The 18,770-nt window shown below is 54.3% G+C and overlaps 1 protein-coding gene across 1 annotated transcript in view; it reads right to left on the bottom strand.

Moving 5' to 3' along the window:
* Nucleotides 1-18,770, bottom strand: part of LPCAT1 (lysophosphatidylcholine acyltransferase 1) — a 46,599-nt gene that overhangs the window by 13,279 nt on the left and 14,550 nt on the right. The window contains exons 2-7 of the mRNA XM_041731929.1: nt 15,086-15,228; nt 8,783-8,997; nt 4,433-4,545; nt 3,283-3,343; nt 2,905-2,963; nt 906-940 (exon numbers count right to left, since the gene is read on the bottom strand). Coding sequence (XP_041587863.1) covers nt 906-940; nt 2,905-2,963; nt 3,283-3,343; nt 4,433-4,545; nt 8,783-8,997; nt 15,086-15,228 — 626 coding nt within the window. The remainder of the gene's footprint in view (nt 1-905; nt 941-2,904; nt 2,964-3,282; nt 3,344-4,432; nt 4,546-8,782; nt 8,998-15,085; nt 15,229-18,770) is intronic.

The raw sequence follows: 18,770 nt of genomic DNA on the forward strand, positions 1-18,770 counted from the left end.
TCACGGGGATGCTGTGCCTCCCTCAACCTACAGCGGAACCCAACACCACAGTGAAGAGGACAGGGCTACCTTTACCACATGGGGTTCTTCACTGTCCCTCCCCTGCTCCCACAGCCTTCCTCTGTCCTGTGGTTGCCCCTATTTCCTCATTGTATCCTCCATGCTGGAAACCTCACCCACGGGACACTGCCTGTGACCCAGCCGTCCCCAGTGATGCAGACTCAACAGACCCTAAGTCATGCCAACCCCGAGGCCGGCCCCAGCACTCCTGACCTCAGAACCAGCATCACCACCCTTCTATTTGCAGAAGTTGGAGATAGGGTGCCACCTAGAGTCCCTGGTCCTTGGTCCATCGCTCCTCTCGGCCAGGGATAACTGCCTGCTTAACTGTACACTGGACACTGCTTAACTGTACCTGGTTTCTGCTCCGTGATGGCCACCCCGAGCCTGGCCACCATGCCCTGCAGGCTCCAGCCTCAGCCACGCTAACACCACACCCACACATGCTGCCCTCAGGGCCCCTCCCCAGCATCCACTCCCTATGCCTGGCCCAGGAGCCTTGGGAAGGACATCCAGCCCCACCAGCCACCCTCTGCTGTGAACGCCAGGTGCCCAGAGCCCCCGAGCCATCCCCGCAGCCCTTTCTCTCCCAGGAGCTGTGGCTGTAGATGTGACAGTGGTCACTGAGCTGACAACAGCTCCAGGTCACCCTCCCACTGGAGCTGACGATAACTGACTTAGTCCTGGAATCCGGGAGCATGAGAACAGGCTGGGTTTGTACACGTGGTTCTCAAAGGGGGTGGAACTTGACTGTGGGAGGAATCAGTGTGTAGGGCAGTCACCCAAGTGGCCCCTGAGCTTTCCAGGAGGATGGGACACACAAGACAGCGCAGTGTATGACTTACGCCCCAGGTCCTTGCCACGTCCATGTGATAGTGTCCTGGGGATAGAAAAGGAGCAAAATGAGTCACAACCAGATGTGGGGCGTCCTTCCCTCCACAGCTGTGCCCACCCTCAGGCCGGCCCTGGGCCTGGTCCACCTCCGACCCCAGACATGCCATTACCACCCCCTCAAGTCCACTGTGGGACAAGGAGGCAGGTGGGTGCCTGCTGCCTACAGGCCATCCAGACACACTCACCTCCTCCCTCTGCTCCAAGTCAGCAATTCTGGCACTGCCTGAGAGGACACCCCAGGCCCATTTCCTGGCCCGCCTCCACCCCCAACCCCATTCAAGGGGCCACTGGCAACTTCAGTCTACAACACAGGAGCCTGCTCAGTGCAAGCGTTGTGAGCAGTCCCGTGACACCAGCCCTGCTGTCAGCATCACTTGCACGTGAGGCTTGTCCCCCACCCACACCCACCTGCACCCCTGGGGCTCTGACCTCAACGCCTGGCCACAGATGCCCAGCAGACGAGCCCAGGCTTGGAAGGGGGCAGCAGGACCCCTGGAGGCCCTGTGTGTGCCCCGAGCCCTGAGCGCAGGGGACGCTCCCATTCGCAGTTCTGGCAGCTGCGCCAGTCCCCCAAGTGTGGACGCCAGAGGACACATGACCTGTTTCTGCCCTGAGCTGGTCCCCTGAGGGAGTTTCTTTCTTCTGCACCCACCTGCTTGCTTCCACGGGCCCCTGGGAATCCCCCCACCCGGCCCCACCCACTCCTCCTCCGCACAGGCCTGCACGCGGAGCCGTCAGCGGCAGTTCTTCCTGGAACGAGGCAGCCGACGGTTGCAACAGACCCGGGAAGAGAGCCCAGAGCAGCCGCTCTGCTTCTCTGACAATGAAGCTGAACGCTTCTGGAACCCACTAAGGGCAACTTGATTAAGGTAAGTTGATGAGTCAAATTTAAAAAATGGAGAAGCTAGAATGCCACAGACGACAGACTCTCTCATCCCCAGACACTGGCTAACGAATGCACGTCTTCAGATGGACTTATGTGCTGAGAGGATAATTCCACCCGTCAGTTTGTGTGGCTACTGGTTCTGACTGACATTCGTTTCCTGACTGTCCTGAGGGGTCTGCACCTGTAGGTACAGGGTCCGGCATGTGGGCCTGGCCCAGAAACAGGGGGCCAGCCCCTCAGGACCACAGACGTCACACAGAATCTGCTGCGTCTATATGAGCAACTCCAGACCCACTGTGTGTGACCATGGAGCTTCTGTCTTGCCGTCACAGACATGCTGTGACAGGGAGAAAGCTCAGCACAACGAGCAAATCCAACCCATGTCCTGACCAAGGAACAGTGCTGTGCACCCAGCGCCCACGGACACGAGTGCCTGGACCAGTCTTGGCTGCCCAACACCCGTCAAGGTGCAAGGACATCCACCCCGAGTGGCTTCCAGCAGAAATGAGATGCAGCCGGCACCGAAGAGCACCCACGGGAGCTCGGTGTGGCCCCGAGGAAGGCGGCTGACCACGGCTGCTTCTACAGACACATATGCAGAGGCCACAGCAGGGATCCGACCAGACCCTGCAGTGTCTTCATCTGGGCTTCCCGCCTCCCCCGAGCGGGGGTCTGTCAAGATCACCCAGGTGCTCGGGCCCCAAATGCCCTTCCCTACTTTGCTTGGTTACCACAGGTGAAGAGCCCCGCGCAGAGCAGGTGTACAGTGAAGGCACATTAAACAGTCACCCAATCCCTCTCACTGCCTCCAGCCTCAGACCCTCAACACTCTTGACATCTCCCAGGTAGATGGGTGGCTGAGGACACGGGGGACGTCTTGCGTCGACACGTCAGGACTGATCGGCCAGGAGGAAGGGCTGATGCTCCATGACCCATGATGATGGGGCTTTGTGCACAAACACTGAGCTGCTCTGAACAGTGGGACCGACCAGAAGCTGCCCGCTGAAACAACTGGAAATCCTCATGCCCAGGCAATTCGCAGAATCCCAGGAAAACACTCTTACCAGTTTATTTGGGTATCGTAAAACCACAGGCTGGACGGGAACCCCGGGGATGAAGGCACCTGCATGGAAAGGGGCATCAGGTTATTTTAGGGCCACGGGTCGTCCACTGGCAGTTCCCACACTGGCCCTAGGGCAGGACAAGCTTTCCTGCCATGCCCTCCAGGCCCAGGGTCACTGGGTACCCGGGAGGCTTCCTCACATGGACGCTGGCTGTGCCATCTCAGGGAAACCACAGGCCCCGCCTGCCCCACAGTGGACGGACCAGGACCATCTCTAGCCTGAGTGGCACTTGTGTGGGAATCCGGCCTTGCCACTGGAGCAATGGTCTCCACCGCTTGCTCATGGAGAAAAAACAAAGAATTTAAGAAAAGCACATACCGGGCTTGAAGGTAATTAGGCAGGTCCTGTTGGTACATGTTCCTTCTGGAAAAATCATCATCTTGGAATGAAAAGAAAAAAAAAAAGTCAGCCTTAAACAAACGAAATCCTGAATAAGTCTATTTTCTGCACTGCTGACGTGCTTAAGCTGCTTTAATCACATTCGATTGAAACAGTTACGGCACCTGATGGAAGCATGAACGGATTTCGTCTCTAACTACAGGTTCTATCAAATTCTGGAAGCAACGCAAAGATGCAAACAGCACGCACCTCAGAGTGCAAGGGGTGCCCACGGCCCCACAAGGCCAGCCACAGCTGCATGGGCGCAGCATTAGCTCAGGGCAGCCACCACGGGGGGGGGGGGCGCGGAGTGGACAGTGGACGCCCCTCACTGAAGGCATCGGGACCAGGGCTAGAGCCTGGCACAGATGCACCAGCAGCCAGAAACACCACAGGACCTGTGGAGAAATGCTCCCCTGGAACTTCCAAACTGCTCTGACTCACACTGACCTCCAGCAACATAATGTAAAATGAACATTCCCTCACGTGTTGGAAAATACAGCCCACGCTTTTGCTCCCAGCTGTGGGGCAGCAGCCAGGGTACTGTAGATGTCCCAGCCGCCAAGGGGCTGCCCACAGGCAGGGTGCCTGGGAGTCAGGCCTTACACTGTCCCTGAACCAGAACCGATGGTCCATGGGTCTCCTCTTTTCAATGTTGCCTCAAAGAAACAGAGCTGACGTTGGCTGAGGGGTCCTGGCAATCCCTCAGGAGCTAGACAGTCGTGGGTGATGCCCATCCAGGGCTCTCAGGAGCAAATGGCTACACTGTAGGCGCTGGCATGCGATTCAGGTGGGACACTGCACCAACCCCAAGGGCAGGTTAGCCAACTTCCGCCCGGGGAGAACTCGAGATACATAGGAGGATTCTTTCCTCATTTCTTTCCATTTTAGAACTTTAGGGCCAGACGTACCTGACACTTAGTGTAATCCTGAATTCATGCTCATCACAGAATGAAGGAAAAGGACCCAGCCCTCAGGGAAGGAAAGCCAGCTCTGGCCCCCTGGGTCCCTGCGGCCCGGCCCCCACCTCTAGGTCCCCACCACGGCTCCCAGCATCAGTCTGCTCAGAGTGCGAGCTGGACTGCATTACCTGTGGCCACTTCCCATTTGACTGCGCCCGCCTTCTGATCTGCTCCACGGTCTTCCTGCGGGAATCCTGGTCCGACCGCGACACAAACACTGGCCGTATGTACTTTATCAGTGCTGGAAAGGAAGGAGAGGCATTTGTGTGGGGCAGCAGGATGAGGGGAGCCCCCTGAGATGCATGGGAGCCCCACACATGCAGGGAGGAGGCCTCGGGATGACAGAGGCCAAGATTGCAGTGCTGTGCCCACAGCCTGGGGACACGTCCTCTCCAGGAGTTGGGGACCCGCCAGAGGCTGCAGTCGCCTGCACTGACTCCCTCTGAGCCTGCCCTGCTCACACCTCAATCCCAACGTCCGGCCCCAGCAGAGAGTATCAGCATCTGTGGTCTTCAGCCACCCAGGTCGCGGCCTTCGGTCACAGGGGCCCCAGGACACACACAGGACACACACGGCGGTAGTCCCAACCAGCATGGCACACATGCCACGCACAGCACATGGCACATGCCCCTGAGACCAAAGCTGATGGCAACAGCAGCCCGGTTCTCTCGCAAGAGCATCTAAAGGTGGGAAAGTACTTCTTAGAGGAGAAACCCCAAACTGACACGACGACTCTCTTCTCCTGGGGAGGACGTGTGAGGGAACGAGACAGCCGGGCACATCCCCGGGGGGTCCAGGTTCAGCTCCAGGCTTCTCTTCTGAGCATTTTTATCACTCATAAGGAATAATATGTCATGACTTTTCTTTCCGGGAGGTCTTCCAAAAGGGAAAAGAAAATTCACTTAAAAGAACGGAACAAAATTCTATGCAGTCAGGTCCACGGAGGCTTATAAAATCTAAGCTGCGTGTGGCCTCAGTGATGTTTCTTTTCCCCAGCATGTGGAAACTTCTCTCCCTGTTCCCTCATTCCTCGCCAACTCCTCCTGACTCTGCTGTGATGATGCACGGTGGGGAAGGATGAGGGGGTCACCCGCAGGGCCCCCGCAGTGAAGCTGGCAGGTCCCATGTCTGCACCAGCCCTGCCATCTTCTCAGGGTTGGGAGGGAAGGCTGGTGTCACAAAGCACAGTCGGGCTCACAGGTCCCTCTTCCGGTGACAGTGGACGAGGATGGCTCTTCATGACTTCCAGTTTGGAAGTTCCAGGGGAGCATTTCCAGGATGACTCTTCATGAACCTGACACAGAAGCTGGGGGGAAGCTCCCCAGACTCCAAGGATGACAGGGCTTCGTCCTCTGCGTGAAATCTCAGACCCCACCTCCTCTGGGGGACCTCCAGGTGAACCCCACAGTGGAGACCCCAGAACTGAACAGCCCACTCTCAAGGACACAGGAGACATGGCTGTGTGTCCAGCAAGCCTGGTGCGAGGTTTGCAAAAAGGCCCAGGCTGCCCATCCCGCCAGAATGTGAGAAGGCCCTGTCCTCTCATAGTCCATGCAGGTTCATAAACGCCCAGGTGTCCACATCAAGGATGCAGAATGTAAACCGACAATGTAAGAATGAAGAATCACTGGGCTCATCACCCCCACTGGTGTTTGTAAATCCAAAGGTGAAAATATTTTGAATATTTTTAACAATCATCTCTTCACCAAAGCTGTGAGCTGTCAAAGGGTCCAAAAGCATCGTGTTTCAAACCACATATATGAGAGGAGCCAGAAGTCAGGGCCAGCGACAGCCCACTGGCCATGTGCTGCTCTCGGGAATCCAGATTTACCTTCAAAATCAGGGAGTAGGGGATGCAATTTGGGATGTGCCATGTTTGAGTTTTAATTAAAATCTGTAATAAATTAATTAAAATCTGTAATAAAATCTGTAAGGTCCATCATCCCTCCACATGTATCTCTGTAAGGCATCTCTGAAATGACTGTGAATGTACAGTCTATGTGAAGGCCCCTGCACAAGGAGGGCATGTTGGTCGTCCTCCCTCCGACACCCCGAGGTGGAGGTCAGGGGTGGAGGGTATGGTATGGGGCTCAGCTCCCTGACCTTGGGAGGTGGATGAGCAGCTGCAACCATGAGCCTCTACAACTGACTTGTGACGTGAGCCATAATTGAAGGCAAGACTTGGAGAGGCGGCTTCATGTAATCTGTGCGTGAATGAGGGGAGATGACATGCCCCCAACCCCAGAACTTCCCCAGAATGCTGACATTCCACAGCCTGAAGCTTAAAAGTGAAAAGAAGAAATCAGAACATGTGACATTTCCACAAAACTGAAAGTTTCCTGCACCCTTCACCAGGGACCACACCGCCTCACACTCAGGAGCCTGTGAGGACCCTTCGGCATTATTTAAGTGGACTCCCTATCTGCTAATTACCAGTCTCTGCCTGGGCTTCAGAAAATACTCAGTTTAACTCCACTCTCCACACAGGGCGTATAGTCCTTTATTTGGACGAGGCTCACAGTTACTAGCCCAACATGCCCAGGGCCGGCCTCCCCAAGCACCTGCACGGCTTCCTGCAGGAAGTTCCTGTAAGAGGAGGGTTGTCCCACTTCCTCTAGAGGAGCTGTGCCTTCATTTCATTTTTGTTCTGTAACCACCTTGGATGACACGGTTCTGTCTTCACAGAGGACCTGCGTCACCGTTCCCAGGGGCAAGACCACGGAGGGTCCTAACCAATGGCTCAGCACCTCTCTTGGCTTTGTACCGTGTGAGCACACAGCGAGCAGGTGGCTGTCTGCAACCCAGCAGAGGCCCTTGCCGGGACCCTGGCCTGCTGGTACCCTGATCCCAGACTTCTAGCTTCCAGGGGTGTGAGAAATACACGTGTTGTTTAAAAGACAGTCTGTGGTGCTTTGTGGCAGTGGCCTAAGCAGAAGCCATCTGATCCGCAATCAAGTAAATGCCAGTTAGCAGCTATTTTGCCAAAGCACACAACATGTTAGACCCTCTCAAAATGCCCCACTTGCTAGAAAAACGACATAACATGTACACAATGTTCTCTCATCAGCGTCACCTGAACACTAATACTCATTCATGAGGATTCAGAGAATTCTCTAGAATTCAGAGAAGTCAGGTGGAGTGAGGACCCTGGGGCCCCAGCACCATGCACCTCCCACCAGACCAGCCCTGCTCCATCCATCACAGACATGCTCAGCACGACACACACGTGGTCTGAACACTGAGAGGCGGGCAGAGCGCAGCAGGAACGGTGGGGTGGAGCAGTGTGAGGAGGAGCAGAGCCGGGCTGTGGTCCCTGGAGAAGACACCAGGGGGACAAGAGCAAGGAATGGGTGCTCTGGCCCTGCAGGGCCCCCCTGGCAGCTCCAGGCTGGACCGGGCATAGGAAGGCACCTTCCTCTCTAAAGGGACAGCCCCCCCATTCCCATTCCCTAAGATTCCCACAGGAATGGTACAGAGCCCCCAAAAGATGTAACCCCTAGAACCTGCGGACAAAACCCTCTTTGGGAAAAGTCTTTGCACATATAATTAGTTAGGGATCTGGAAACAACCCTAGAGTATCCAAGGACCAGGGTCCTTGTAAAAAAAACCCATAGAGACACATGGGGGAGGCCTGAGATGAGGGAGGCAGAGGTTGGAGGGACAAGGCCATGAGCCCAGGATGACCTGGCATCAGGAATAGGAAGGGGCAGGAAGGAGCTTCCCTGAAGGACCCTCAGAGGACCACGGCCCCGGACGCTCTGGCTTGGCCTTGGAGCTCCAGAACCGTGTCAGAACACATTCCTGCTCTTTGAAGCCGCCAGCCTGGGAATCTGTCACAAGGCCTCAGGACACCTGGGCGCTGGGGCTTTGGGTCCAGTAAGCAGCGTACTGAGCTATCCCTGGACTTGGAGGATGTTGTTGTAATACAGGCCCTGCATTCTGGATGGACAAACTCAAGGAAGCACTTCAGCACCTCAGGACGTCTGGGGCACGTGTGTGAGCCAAAAATAAAACCCACAGCGATTAACATTCCAGAAGAAACCACAACAAAGGATACAGAACAGACTCCAGGACAAGTGTATATTTCACGTGGGTGTGACCTGAACTGACCCAAAGGATAGGGGTCTCATCCACACCTGAGGGGGATGTGGAGGGGGGATGTGGGTGTGACCTGCACTGACCTGCAGGATAGGGTCTCGTCCACACCTGGGGGGGGATGTGGAAGGGAGGATGTGGGTGTGACCTGCAGGATGGGGTCTTGTCCGTGCCTGGGGGGAATGTGGAGGGGGGGGGACATGGGTATGACCTGCATTGACCCGCAGGATGAGGTCTGGTCCACGCACAGGAGGGGGACAGTGGCGGGGAGCTCCTTGCTTACTCCTGGGGTGGGGAGAAATCTCATTCACTCCCTGGGTGGGGGGCTCATTCACTCCCTGGGTGGGGGGGCTCACTCCTTCTCGGGGGAGGTGCTCACTCACTTCCCCATATTGGGATGTCTCTGCTCTCTGCCTTCATCACGATGGACGACATCGTCAGGGTGACAGCAATGGCGTCGAAGTAGGAAGAGTGTGGTGCCAGGGTGAGGATGGCTGCCTCTGGTGGCGAGGCCTGCTGCCCCTTCACAACAACCCAGTGGAAGCCGCCGGCAAACCACATGGTACGCATGATGGCCTTGAGCAGGATGTCCACAACCCTGCAAAAGAAGGTGCTGCAGTCAAACTGGGCACAAGCAGGGGCGTCAGGGGCTCTGTGCTGGCGCAACTCACTGGCACCAGGCTGACGGCTGGGAGAGGGTGCTGGAAGCTCAGTGCTGACCTCTGGGGGTCATCCAGGCCACACTCCAGGCCCTTCCAAACCCTGCAAGAGCCGCGACTGTGTCATCTGGAAGAGAGGAGGCAAAAACCATGCTGTGCCCCCCGAAGCCCCATATTAAACGTGGACCGAGATGCCTTTTTGTTAATTTATTCAAGAAAACAGAAGTGTGGTCTCTGCTCCATGACGCAGCAGCACAAACACTGACTCCTGAGTGCAGTAAGTAGAGCAAGGACACAGGTGCTGTTGAAGACACAGGTACCTTATGTGCTAGAAGGTGATTTAGTAGCATTCTAAATATGTAGATTTTAAACGAATAAAAAAACACCAACTCACTAAAATATCTAAATGCAATTAATATTGGAAGTGAAGTCAGGCTGAGACCAGGAGCAGAGACCTATGGAGACGGTCTCCCATCTCATGGCCCTCAGGCTGCCGAGCTCCCAGAATCAGAAGTCACGCTATTAACAAAAGCCTCTTCTGGATGAAACTAGATGGACGATAAATTTGGAAAAGAAAGTAATAATCAGCTGAATTGGTTTCCTATTTGTTTTTTAAACATACGAGAATTTGGACGTTTAAATTTGCACATCCCCTCCAGCGTTGCCCGTGACCAGCTTCAGCTAGATGAAGACCTACATCGCTGAAACTGCTTGGGAGTGGAGGGCTCAGCATGCAAGTGGCCAAGGGCTGCATGCACCGTGGTCCACGGGGAGAAGGTGTCACCTCTCACTTGGCTGCTGGATACGCAGATGATCAGACTACATAACAGAACCCTAACAGCCTGAAACCTCACTGGACAGATCCCTAAGGGGGTTGGAAACCCCTAAAGAGAATTCTGGAAGGTGAGGCCCAGAGCTCCGAGCGGCAGCCAGTCCCTGGGAGAGAACTGGGCCTCCTGGAGCCACCCTGAGAAGACCCTTGCTGGATGATGAACATCAGCACGTGGCTGCATACCAAGGTGCTGGGGCCGGGCCACCACGGAACCGAGTGGGCAAGATGGGCACCTGTTCTTACTTGTCCAACTGTGTGCTTTAAATGCACTTGTCTGCATGTGTGCCATGTATCACCAGGACACATGCACATACGTGAGGGGATGGATCAAATCGAGGCTTGGGGGAGGCTGCTGTGGGAGCAGGAGCCAGCCCCAGGAAGTGGGGACCAAACCCCCACCACCCCTCAGGTCAAAGGGCCAAACATCTCTAAGCAGAAACGGTGGGAGTGGATGCACCACAGCTAAGGATTCCCTCAAGATCCCGGACAGATTCCTGCCCCAGCAAGGCTGCCCACAGGGAAGAGCCAGCCTGTGGGGTGGATGCAGTCTCTTAGCAAAGCCCTGCATGTGAATCGCAGCCCTGTGGAACCCTAAGGCCTTTCACCCTTGGACAGGCCACCCGCGATGAGCCTGAGGTGCCTATGGAGCGCCTCTCGGGAGCGGTGAGCTGGGCGCCAGGGCAGGGATGCCCTCCTTTGCTGTGTCCTGGCATTCAGTGCCCAGGTGGGAACCGAAGAACCTAGGTCGTGAGCAGAAGCAGCCACTTGGCAGAGAAGGGACTCTGACCCCAGGACACACACAGCACGGGTGTCAGAGTCCCCGCAGGCAGGGAGTCTGCACTCATCAGGCTGCCCTGGGACAAGGCAGGGCACTGTGAAGGCAGCAAGAATGAGTGTGCGCCCTCGGAAATCCCGGCTCTCCCGGCACAGACTGGTTCCCTGGGACGCAGGAGGAGGAGAGGTGTGTCCCGAGCACACACTACATGCGGGAGGAGACTCGTTTCTCAGGGTGGCAGGAAGACCTAGATCTTCAGAACCAGGGCACGGGGCACAGTGAATGTAAGACTCCTACAATTTCTTTCTAGAATTTTTAAATTCCTGAGGACACAGAGAAGAGCCCACAAGTCAGAGAAGCACATGCAGGCTCCTTGAGCTCCGAGGCTGAAGTGCTAGGGCTATAGATCTGAGGCCTATGGCTCTGAGCCCCCAACTGCTAGCCATCAACGGTAAGGGCAGAACCAAGGCACTTTCAGACGTGAAATGCACCCGTTTTCTTTTTGAGAAAAACCTACACGCCAGAAAATCTGGGAGGAAAAAATAAGGAAAAAGAAAAACCCCAAAACCAGGCCCAGGAGACAGACTGTGCCCAGAAGATTTGCACAAAAGCACTGCACCCAGCAGACGAGCCACTCGTTGTGGGGACCCGGGGCTCTGGGACCCTCTGGGAAGCATAATCCCAGTAGGCAGCGAGACCATGAGAGAGCAGAATCGGAAGGCTATGCTCAGGGCTCATTCTTCTTTTAGTAACAGGCAACATTAGAGTCTGGCTGTGACTCGAAATAAGGTTAAACGAAGTCATGAGGGCAGGGCTGTGATGTGACGGGACTGGTGTCCTGGCAGGAGAGAGACCAGAGCTCTCCACTGGGGAGCACAGCAGAGGGCACTGTCTGCAGGCCAGGAACCCAATCAGCTGGTGCGCTGATTCCTGACTTCCAGCTTCCGGAACTTTCTGTGTTTAAGCCCCCAGTTGCACGTGGTTACAGCAGTTGGAGCCGACTATGACACCCTGTCTAACCAGGTGAGCTGGCTGAGGGTAGGCCCCTGAGGACCAACCATCACTGTTAGCCTGCCCGGAGGTTTCGCAAGAAGATGCTCCAGTTTTTATGTAACTTTGTGGTTTGAAAGTAACTTTAAGTAAAATGTCTTCTGTGAAATTCTGTCCTTCCTCTTTTTATTTATTTATTTATTTATTTATTTATTTATTTATTTATTTATTTATTTATTTTTTATTTATGATAGTCAGAGAGAGAGAGAGAGAGAGAGGCAGAGACACAGGCGGAGGGAGAAGCAGGCTCCATGCACCGGGAGCCTGATGTGGGATTCGATCCCGGGTCTCCAGGATCGCGCCCTGGGCCAAAGGCAGGAGCCAAACCGCTGCGCCACCCAGGGATCCCTGTCCTTCCTCTTTTCATTGAAAACCCAAGGCTTTTATTTTATGAAGTTTCAAGGACACTAATGTATATTTAGCAAAAATCCTCCCTGACGAAACATCCATTTACTGGAATCCGCATAGTTCTGCACAGTGTGGAACTCTGCACCTGCCAGCTGACTCTTGAGCCCTCAATCAGGCACTTTGTCACCGTGCTCTCCTGTAGGGAGCTGAGTGGTGACTGTTCTTAGTCTCCCCCTGAGCACCAGACCCAGCCCAGGGCTGTGCATGGAGTTCCTGAAAAATACTGCTGCGTGGAGACCCTGAGGGCTGTGTATGGCTCATACACACACATGCGTGCACACATGCACATGCGTGTGCATGCATATACATGCACAAATACGTGCATACTCATGCACATGCTCACACATGCCCATACTCATACACATGCACACACGTGCATATGCTCACATAGACACAGACACATGCCCCCACAGACATATGTGCATATACGTGGTTGTATACACAGTGCACATATATATGCACGCAATGCTCACATACACATGCCTGCACACATGCATATATGCATGCACATATTTAGACACACATCCTTGCCCACATGTACATACATACATATGTGCATGCTCACAGTGCATATATATATACACATGCATTACACACGTGTACATGCTCACACATATTCATACATGTACATATATGCATGCTCACACAATGCACATATACTCACATATGCACATTAATCTACACATATACACATAAGCACATGCTTGGACACAAATACACACATGTACACATGCACATGTCTGCACACCCTAATAGGCACATATACATGATTGCACAACATACACACGTACACACTCATACAGATATGCACACAGTGATGTGCAGTCTCCATGGACACAGACACCCAGAGCTCTCACGAAACCTCAGACATCTACATCTTGCCGCCGAGGGCCACTTCTCAGACACGCTACAGACACACGAGGCACCTGGGAGCAGTGCTGCTGGGGCCAGGCTGCTGTGGCCCATGTGTCATCCAACGAGCCAAGCAGAGCTGCATGGAGCTGGCACGGGGAAACGCAGAACAGCTCAGAGTCCTGCACTTTGGAAAGATGGAATCTGCAGTTGGGTGAGTGAACAGAAGAGGGGAGCCCAGCTCAAGAAGAGAGCAGAATAAGGAATTAAGAGAAAAAGTGCCAGGAGGCAGTGCTACCCTATGGCTAAACCCCAAACTTTTAATCAAATCACTTGCCACTTGTTAAAAACTGTAAAATCTGCTTTTATAGCTATGGATTCTCAACCTAACAAAATTGAAATTCTGATTCCTATCTGCTCTAGATTTAATTTTGTATGATTATATATTTGATATTAAATTCATATTTTAAGGTTAAAACATTAAAAAAAAAACGCTTACAGTAAAACATGCTCTTCAAAGAGAGTTAAGATAAGAAATTCATAAAGGCAGAAGGAGGACTGGAACACCAGTGATGACCTCAGTGCCTGCAGGTGACCACGGCCGACAGGATGCCAAGCAGCCTTCCCCAGGTCCTCCTACACTCACTCCCTCACCCCCCCACTCAGGGCCTATGTCCTAGCACCCCCAGGCCATGCACTGTGCTGGGGACAGAACGGGAACAGATCATGGCCTGTCTTCGGGTCTTGGGAGGAAGAGGACTATGGTTCCTCTGACACTGACAGTGGTCCAGGAACGTGAACACTGTAAACAGCACACATGGAGACCTCACGTGAGGGGTCCCTGGTTACCTGGACTGTCCCCAAGCATGGCCACATCACACTCCCATGGGCTCAGCAAACCCATGAATGGACATGCCCTGCATGCCCATCATGTATGCCTGTGGCAGGCACACATCCGGAGATTCCCACCTGTCTCTCGTGGGCATTGTGTTCCTGCAGGTCAGGGACTTCCTAGGGGAAGGAGGACTGAGCTGGTCTGCTAAACCCATAAAGGGCCAGGAGCAAAAATTTTAGGCTTTGTGGGCCACACAGCCTTGGCCATAAACTACCCCACCCTCCATGAAAGCCGTCCTGGACGGTACCTAAATGAGTGGGTGTAGCTCAGTTCCAGTAAAACTATTTATAAAAACAGGTAGTGGCTGGATTTGGCCTGGGTTTAGCAGACCCCCCTGCACTAGCCTGACGATATTTCTGCTGCTGCATCAACTGTCCAAGGACCCTGTCGTTGAGGACAGGTGTTAAGGTGTGGACAACCACAGAACTCTTGGTTTACAACAGAAACGACAGCTTCGAGACGCTGCAAGTACTTCTTAAAGTCCTCACAGTATCTCGGCATTCTCGTTTACTAATGGTACATACTTTAAGAACAGCTTTCGGAAGAAATAAGAAACTATTCTGATTTAACTTTTTGAGGTCCACGTTGGGTCTCTAGTTAAGATATATTCGTAACATGGGGCACCTGAGTGACTCTGGATTCGGGCTCAGGTCATGATCTCTGGATCCTGGGATTGAGCCCATATCCGGCTCTGGGCTCTGAGGGAAGTCTGCTTGGGATTCTTTCTCTCCCCCTCCCTCCTTCCTCCCCCCTCCCCCTGCTTGTGTGCAATCTCTCTTTCTCAAATAAATTTTCAGAAAAACATATTCAAAACACATCTGTCTGTAGATGGCTATGCTTTATGAATATTCAACAAGTAGATGCAAGGGAATTTCTAGATCTATGAAGCAAGGAGAGACATTCGACCCTGCAGAGAGTAGACCAGCAAACAGAACAGATGCTGGCTGACACGCAGCCTTGCAGGGCTGGGGTGGTGCAAACACGTGGGGAGCCTCTGTGCTGAGGTCATGCCCACAGTGGCCACAGGGCTTGCAGGACCAGGACAGAGGTGTGCAGGGAATGGAAGCAACCATCCCAGTGTCCTGGCCAGGGGAGGACACCTTGGGGTGCTCTGGGCCCAGGAAGGGGAAGATGGACGGGACAAGCCATGGGCATGAGCAAGAGCAAGGGGCTCCATGACCCTGCATGTCAGAGCACCTGCACACAGGGACTTACTTCCGCCACATGGCCGGGGGCTGATCCGGTTCCCTCTCTGAGGATCCCAGCGTAGCGAAGAACGTGAAGGGCCACGCAAGCAGCATCATTGTAACAGCGAGCAGCAGCCGGATGGGGAAGAGCGTCAGAGTCATGAAGGCAATCTGGGAAGAAAGAGGTGAGGTCGTCATTAGATCAGTCTCCAGGGCACCAGTCCTCTGGACTCTGCATGCAAGGCCAGCCCCAGGTCCTTGTGTGGAATGCCGCGCCCACCCCAGGTCCAGGGCACTGCCCTCCCACGATGGTGGGGTGAGTGGCCAGATGTCCCACTGAGGGTCTGAGGCCATGCTGCTGGGACCCTTCCTTCCCACTCAGCCTCAAGTCCCCTGTGTGGGGATGGCAAACGGATGGTGGAACTTGCCCTGATCCCAGCGCCTGCTTCCCATACCCGAGCTCCTCTGGCACGAGCTCCCTGCTCCTGGCTTCTGAGTCTCCACAGAGCACAGGGCTGCCATGCAGTGAGGTAGCAGGTACAGAGCTGGCGAGATGGGACTTTGGACCCCAGAGATGACCAGGGACTCCAGGTGACTCCGCAGCCCCAGGAAGTCATGGGCAGAAGCCCAGCAGAGAAGATGGTATACAGCCCCCATGGGTCTGGTTGGGAAGGGGCCATGGGAGGGCCTCTGTGGGGATTGGGTGGGCCTACAGTGAGGGTGGCGGCTCCAAACATGGGGTGGGGGCAGGATGGACATGTGGGTCTACCAGCGGGGCCATGGCAGGGAGCGTCGTGGGGGACAGATGGCTGAGTCTTATGCACAAAGCCACGTTCTGGCCCTGACCTGGGAGCACATGCTCAGGAACGGTGCTTCTCAGATGAACTCAATCTCAGGTAGTCAATGAGGAAATGGGGCAGGGGGCGGACGACAAAACTTAAAACTTACAAGGGATTTATGACCAATAGATGCAATTTATAACTATTTGCAGTAATACATACTTCAAATATGCAGGTTTCGGTGCAGAGAAGACAGAAAAGATAGGCTGGGAGATGGTGCATGGTGAGTCTCCCAGTGGCTTGGCTGACCAGGCCATGGCGCCCCATGGCCGCTCACCTGGCTGCGTCCCTGTTACCCATACCTGAGCCGTGCTGACTGGCCCCACAGAGCCTCTGCAGCTTCTCCTGCTCCTCTACCAAGACCAGCACTGCCCAAGAGGTACACGATGAGAGTCATGGACCTAATTTTAAGCTAACGGCCACATTTAAAACATAGAAAGCTGATTAAATTAATGTAAGATCGTTTGTGTATCTGAAATACTACCATTTCAGCATGACTCAATACAAAAATGATGAATGAACATGCCACACTTTTTCCCAACATCTTGTAAACCCGGCGTTCACCTTGTGCTCCAGCTCATCCCAAGTCCCAACCGCTCCCCACAGCGGGCAGCTGCCCAGGGCCCCTCGCAGCTCTGCATAACCACAGGTCCTGTGGGCGACGGCATACAGAGCAGCCCTGGTGCCGGCCTTGTCCTCCCAGCCCCCATCCCAGGCATCGCCCTGGCCAGAACCTGCAGGCAGAGCAGGAACAGCCTCATCAGATCTGCATGTGGTGGCTGACGCTGGTCACGGTGTTTCTTAATAGGGGCCTGCTCACTAGAGGTCATAGCAAATATTCTCTGATGGCAACGACCCTTCCCGCCCCTGGGGTTCTGAGAGCTGCATGCGTCCAAGTCACAGATGTGCCAAATCTCACCGCCATCCTTCCTGCACCAAGGGGGGAGATGAGGGAGATAACGTGTTTGTGCTCACTCAGCCCACGTATGCGATGCACTGCTCCCATGGCCTTTCCAACACGAAAACCTCAGTGCCCATGCTGGGTGGCCTTCGCTGGCGTTTGTTTTCTCCGGAGCGGCTGAGTCTGCTGGCTGGCATGTGTCTGGGGCTGGGCCGGGGCGTCCTGACCCACAGCTTCTGGGCGTGCCTCGTGCTCACGTCCACACACCAGCCAGCAGCTCTTTAGGGGAATTGCAACTAAGATAAACATCTCATCATTGTTTGAAATATACATATATATATACACACACACACATATATGTATATATGTAGATTTTTAATTTAAAATTTTTAACGTATATATATATTTAAATATATATATTTTTACTGTTTATCTAGATTCTCTACTTTTGCTTGAACTCACTTCAGGGGTTTCATCAGAGAAAATCTCTGAAAGTCCCCAGCAGATTTGTTTCTCTCCCAATTACTTCCCCAGCATGTGTGTGTTTACAGGATGAATGAAGCCGCCCCTGCGCACGTAATGCGGTTTGTGCCTCTGCAAGTCTTCAGCCTGTTGACAGATGTTCTTCTAGCTCATGCCTCTGTTTACTGAGCCCATTCTGGGTGTGTTTACAACTCCTACTGTGACCACTCAGTCACGTTCATTTCAGCTCCTACAGACTTCTCTCTCTCTCTCTCTCTGAAAACTCCATTACCGTTAACTTCCTGAGGTCAAAACCCCACAGTTATCTTCAGGTATGTTGTCTTTCTCAATATTCACACCTAGAACACAGCTTTGTCCACGTGACATTTTAACCCCACAGTGAAGTCACCAGATGGTTCGCTGCTTATGGCCATGGACGGCTAGTAGGGCCTTGGGCCCACGCCCTCAGAGAACATGGACAGGTGGCAAATATGCTAACAGAGCACCTCAGAAAGCCCATCATGTGCAACAGGTGTGGCCACGAGGCTGCTCACCGTGTGTTGTGACCCCACACACCCGCTTTGCAGCCGACTTCACTCCCAGGCAGTTCCTATGACACAGAACATATCTCCAGGGTTCCAGGGGAGCACATGATGTCCAGCCCAACCCCACGTATCGGAGAACCACAGATGGTGACGGGGCTCAAGGGGTCCCAGAGGGGGGGCAGCGCCAGAAGTGCTGATGGGCCACACAGTGTGACCCGGCCCTGCCCAGTGCCCTGAGTGCTGCTCTTTACACTGCTTACTTAGCAGCATGGGTTCCTGCGGCTGGCCAGCAGCTGCGGGGTTCGCTTGGCTACTCCACCTGGGACACAGCAGGCGACGCATTCACACACCTGCTCATCTCTACTCCTGGGAGAGCACACTCTGGTTTCTGAGCCTCACAGTAAGTGGGAAAAGGACCTGTGAGCGACCAACACAGCCTTCCACCCTCTGCAAATGGACAAGCCTCCCAGGATGTGATGAGCAGGCGGGTGGAGACAACGTGGACGTGGCCTGAGAAGGAGCCACAGAGCTGCAGTGGCTCGGCCTGGCATGCAGGCACGCACCCACGGACTGGGACTGGACGCGTGAACTAATGGGGGGAGGCAAGCGTGCCCAGGAGCCCACAGAGGATGGGAGGGACCGGCTGCCAGGGCTAAGACCCCATGTGTTTCAGGGCTGCTCCCTGGGACCCCAGGACTTTGCCATCACCTTGCCCAGCCAGGGGGCCTGCGTGCTTTCCACCAGGCTCGGCCCTACCCTGGAGCGGAGAGAAACTGTCCCTAGGAGGACAGAACTTGGAAGGCTTCTTGCAGCTCCTTCCAGAACCTTCTTGGGTTCTGGCCCCTTGTCCTGGGCTCTAGGCTGCTCTCCACTCAGACCCTCCTGTTCTCCTCACCTTCTGGCCCACTTGTCTTCACAGGCTCTGTTGCCTGTGTCCACCCCTGCCGGGCCTCTGGCCTCCCAGCA

Source organism: Vulpes lagopus, chromosome 17 (assembly GCF_018345385.1).
Source record: "Vulpes lagopus strain Blue_001 chromosome 17, ASM1834538v1, whole genome shotgun sequence".
NCBI lineage: Eukaryota > Metazoa > Chordata > Mammalia > Carnivora > Canidae > Vulpes > Vulpes lagopus.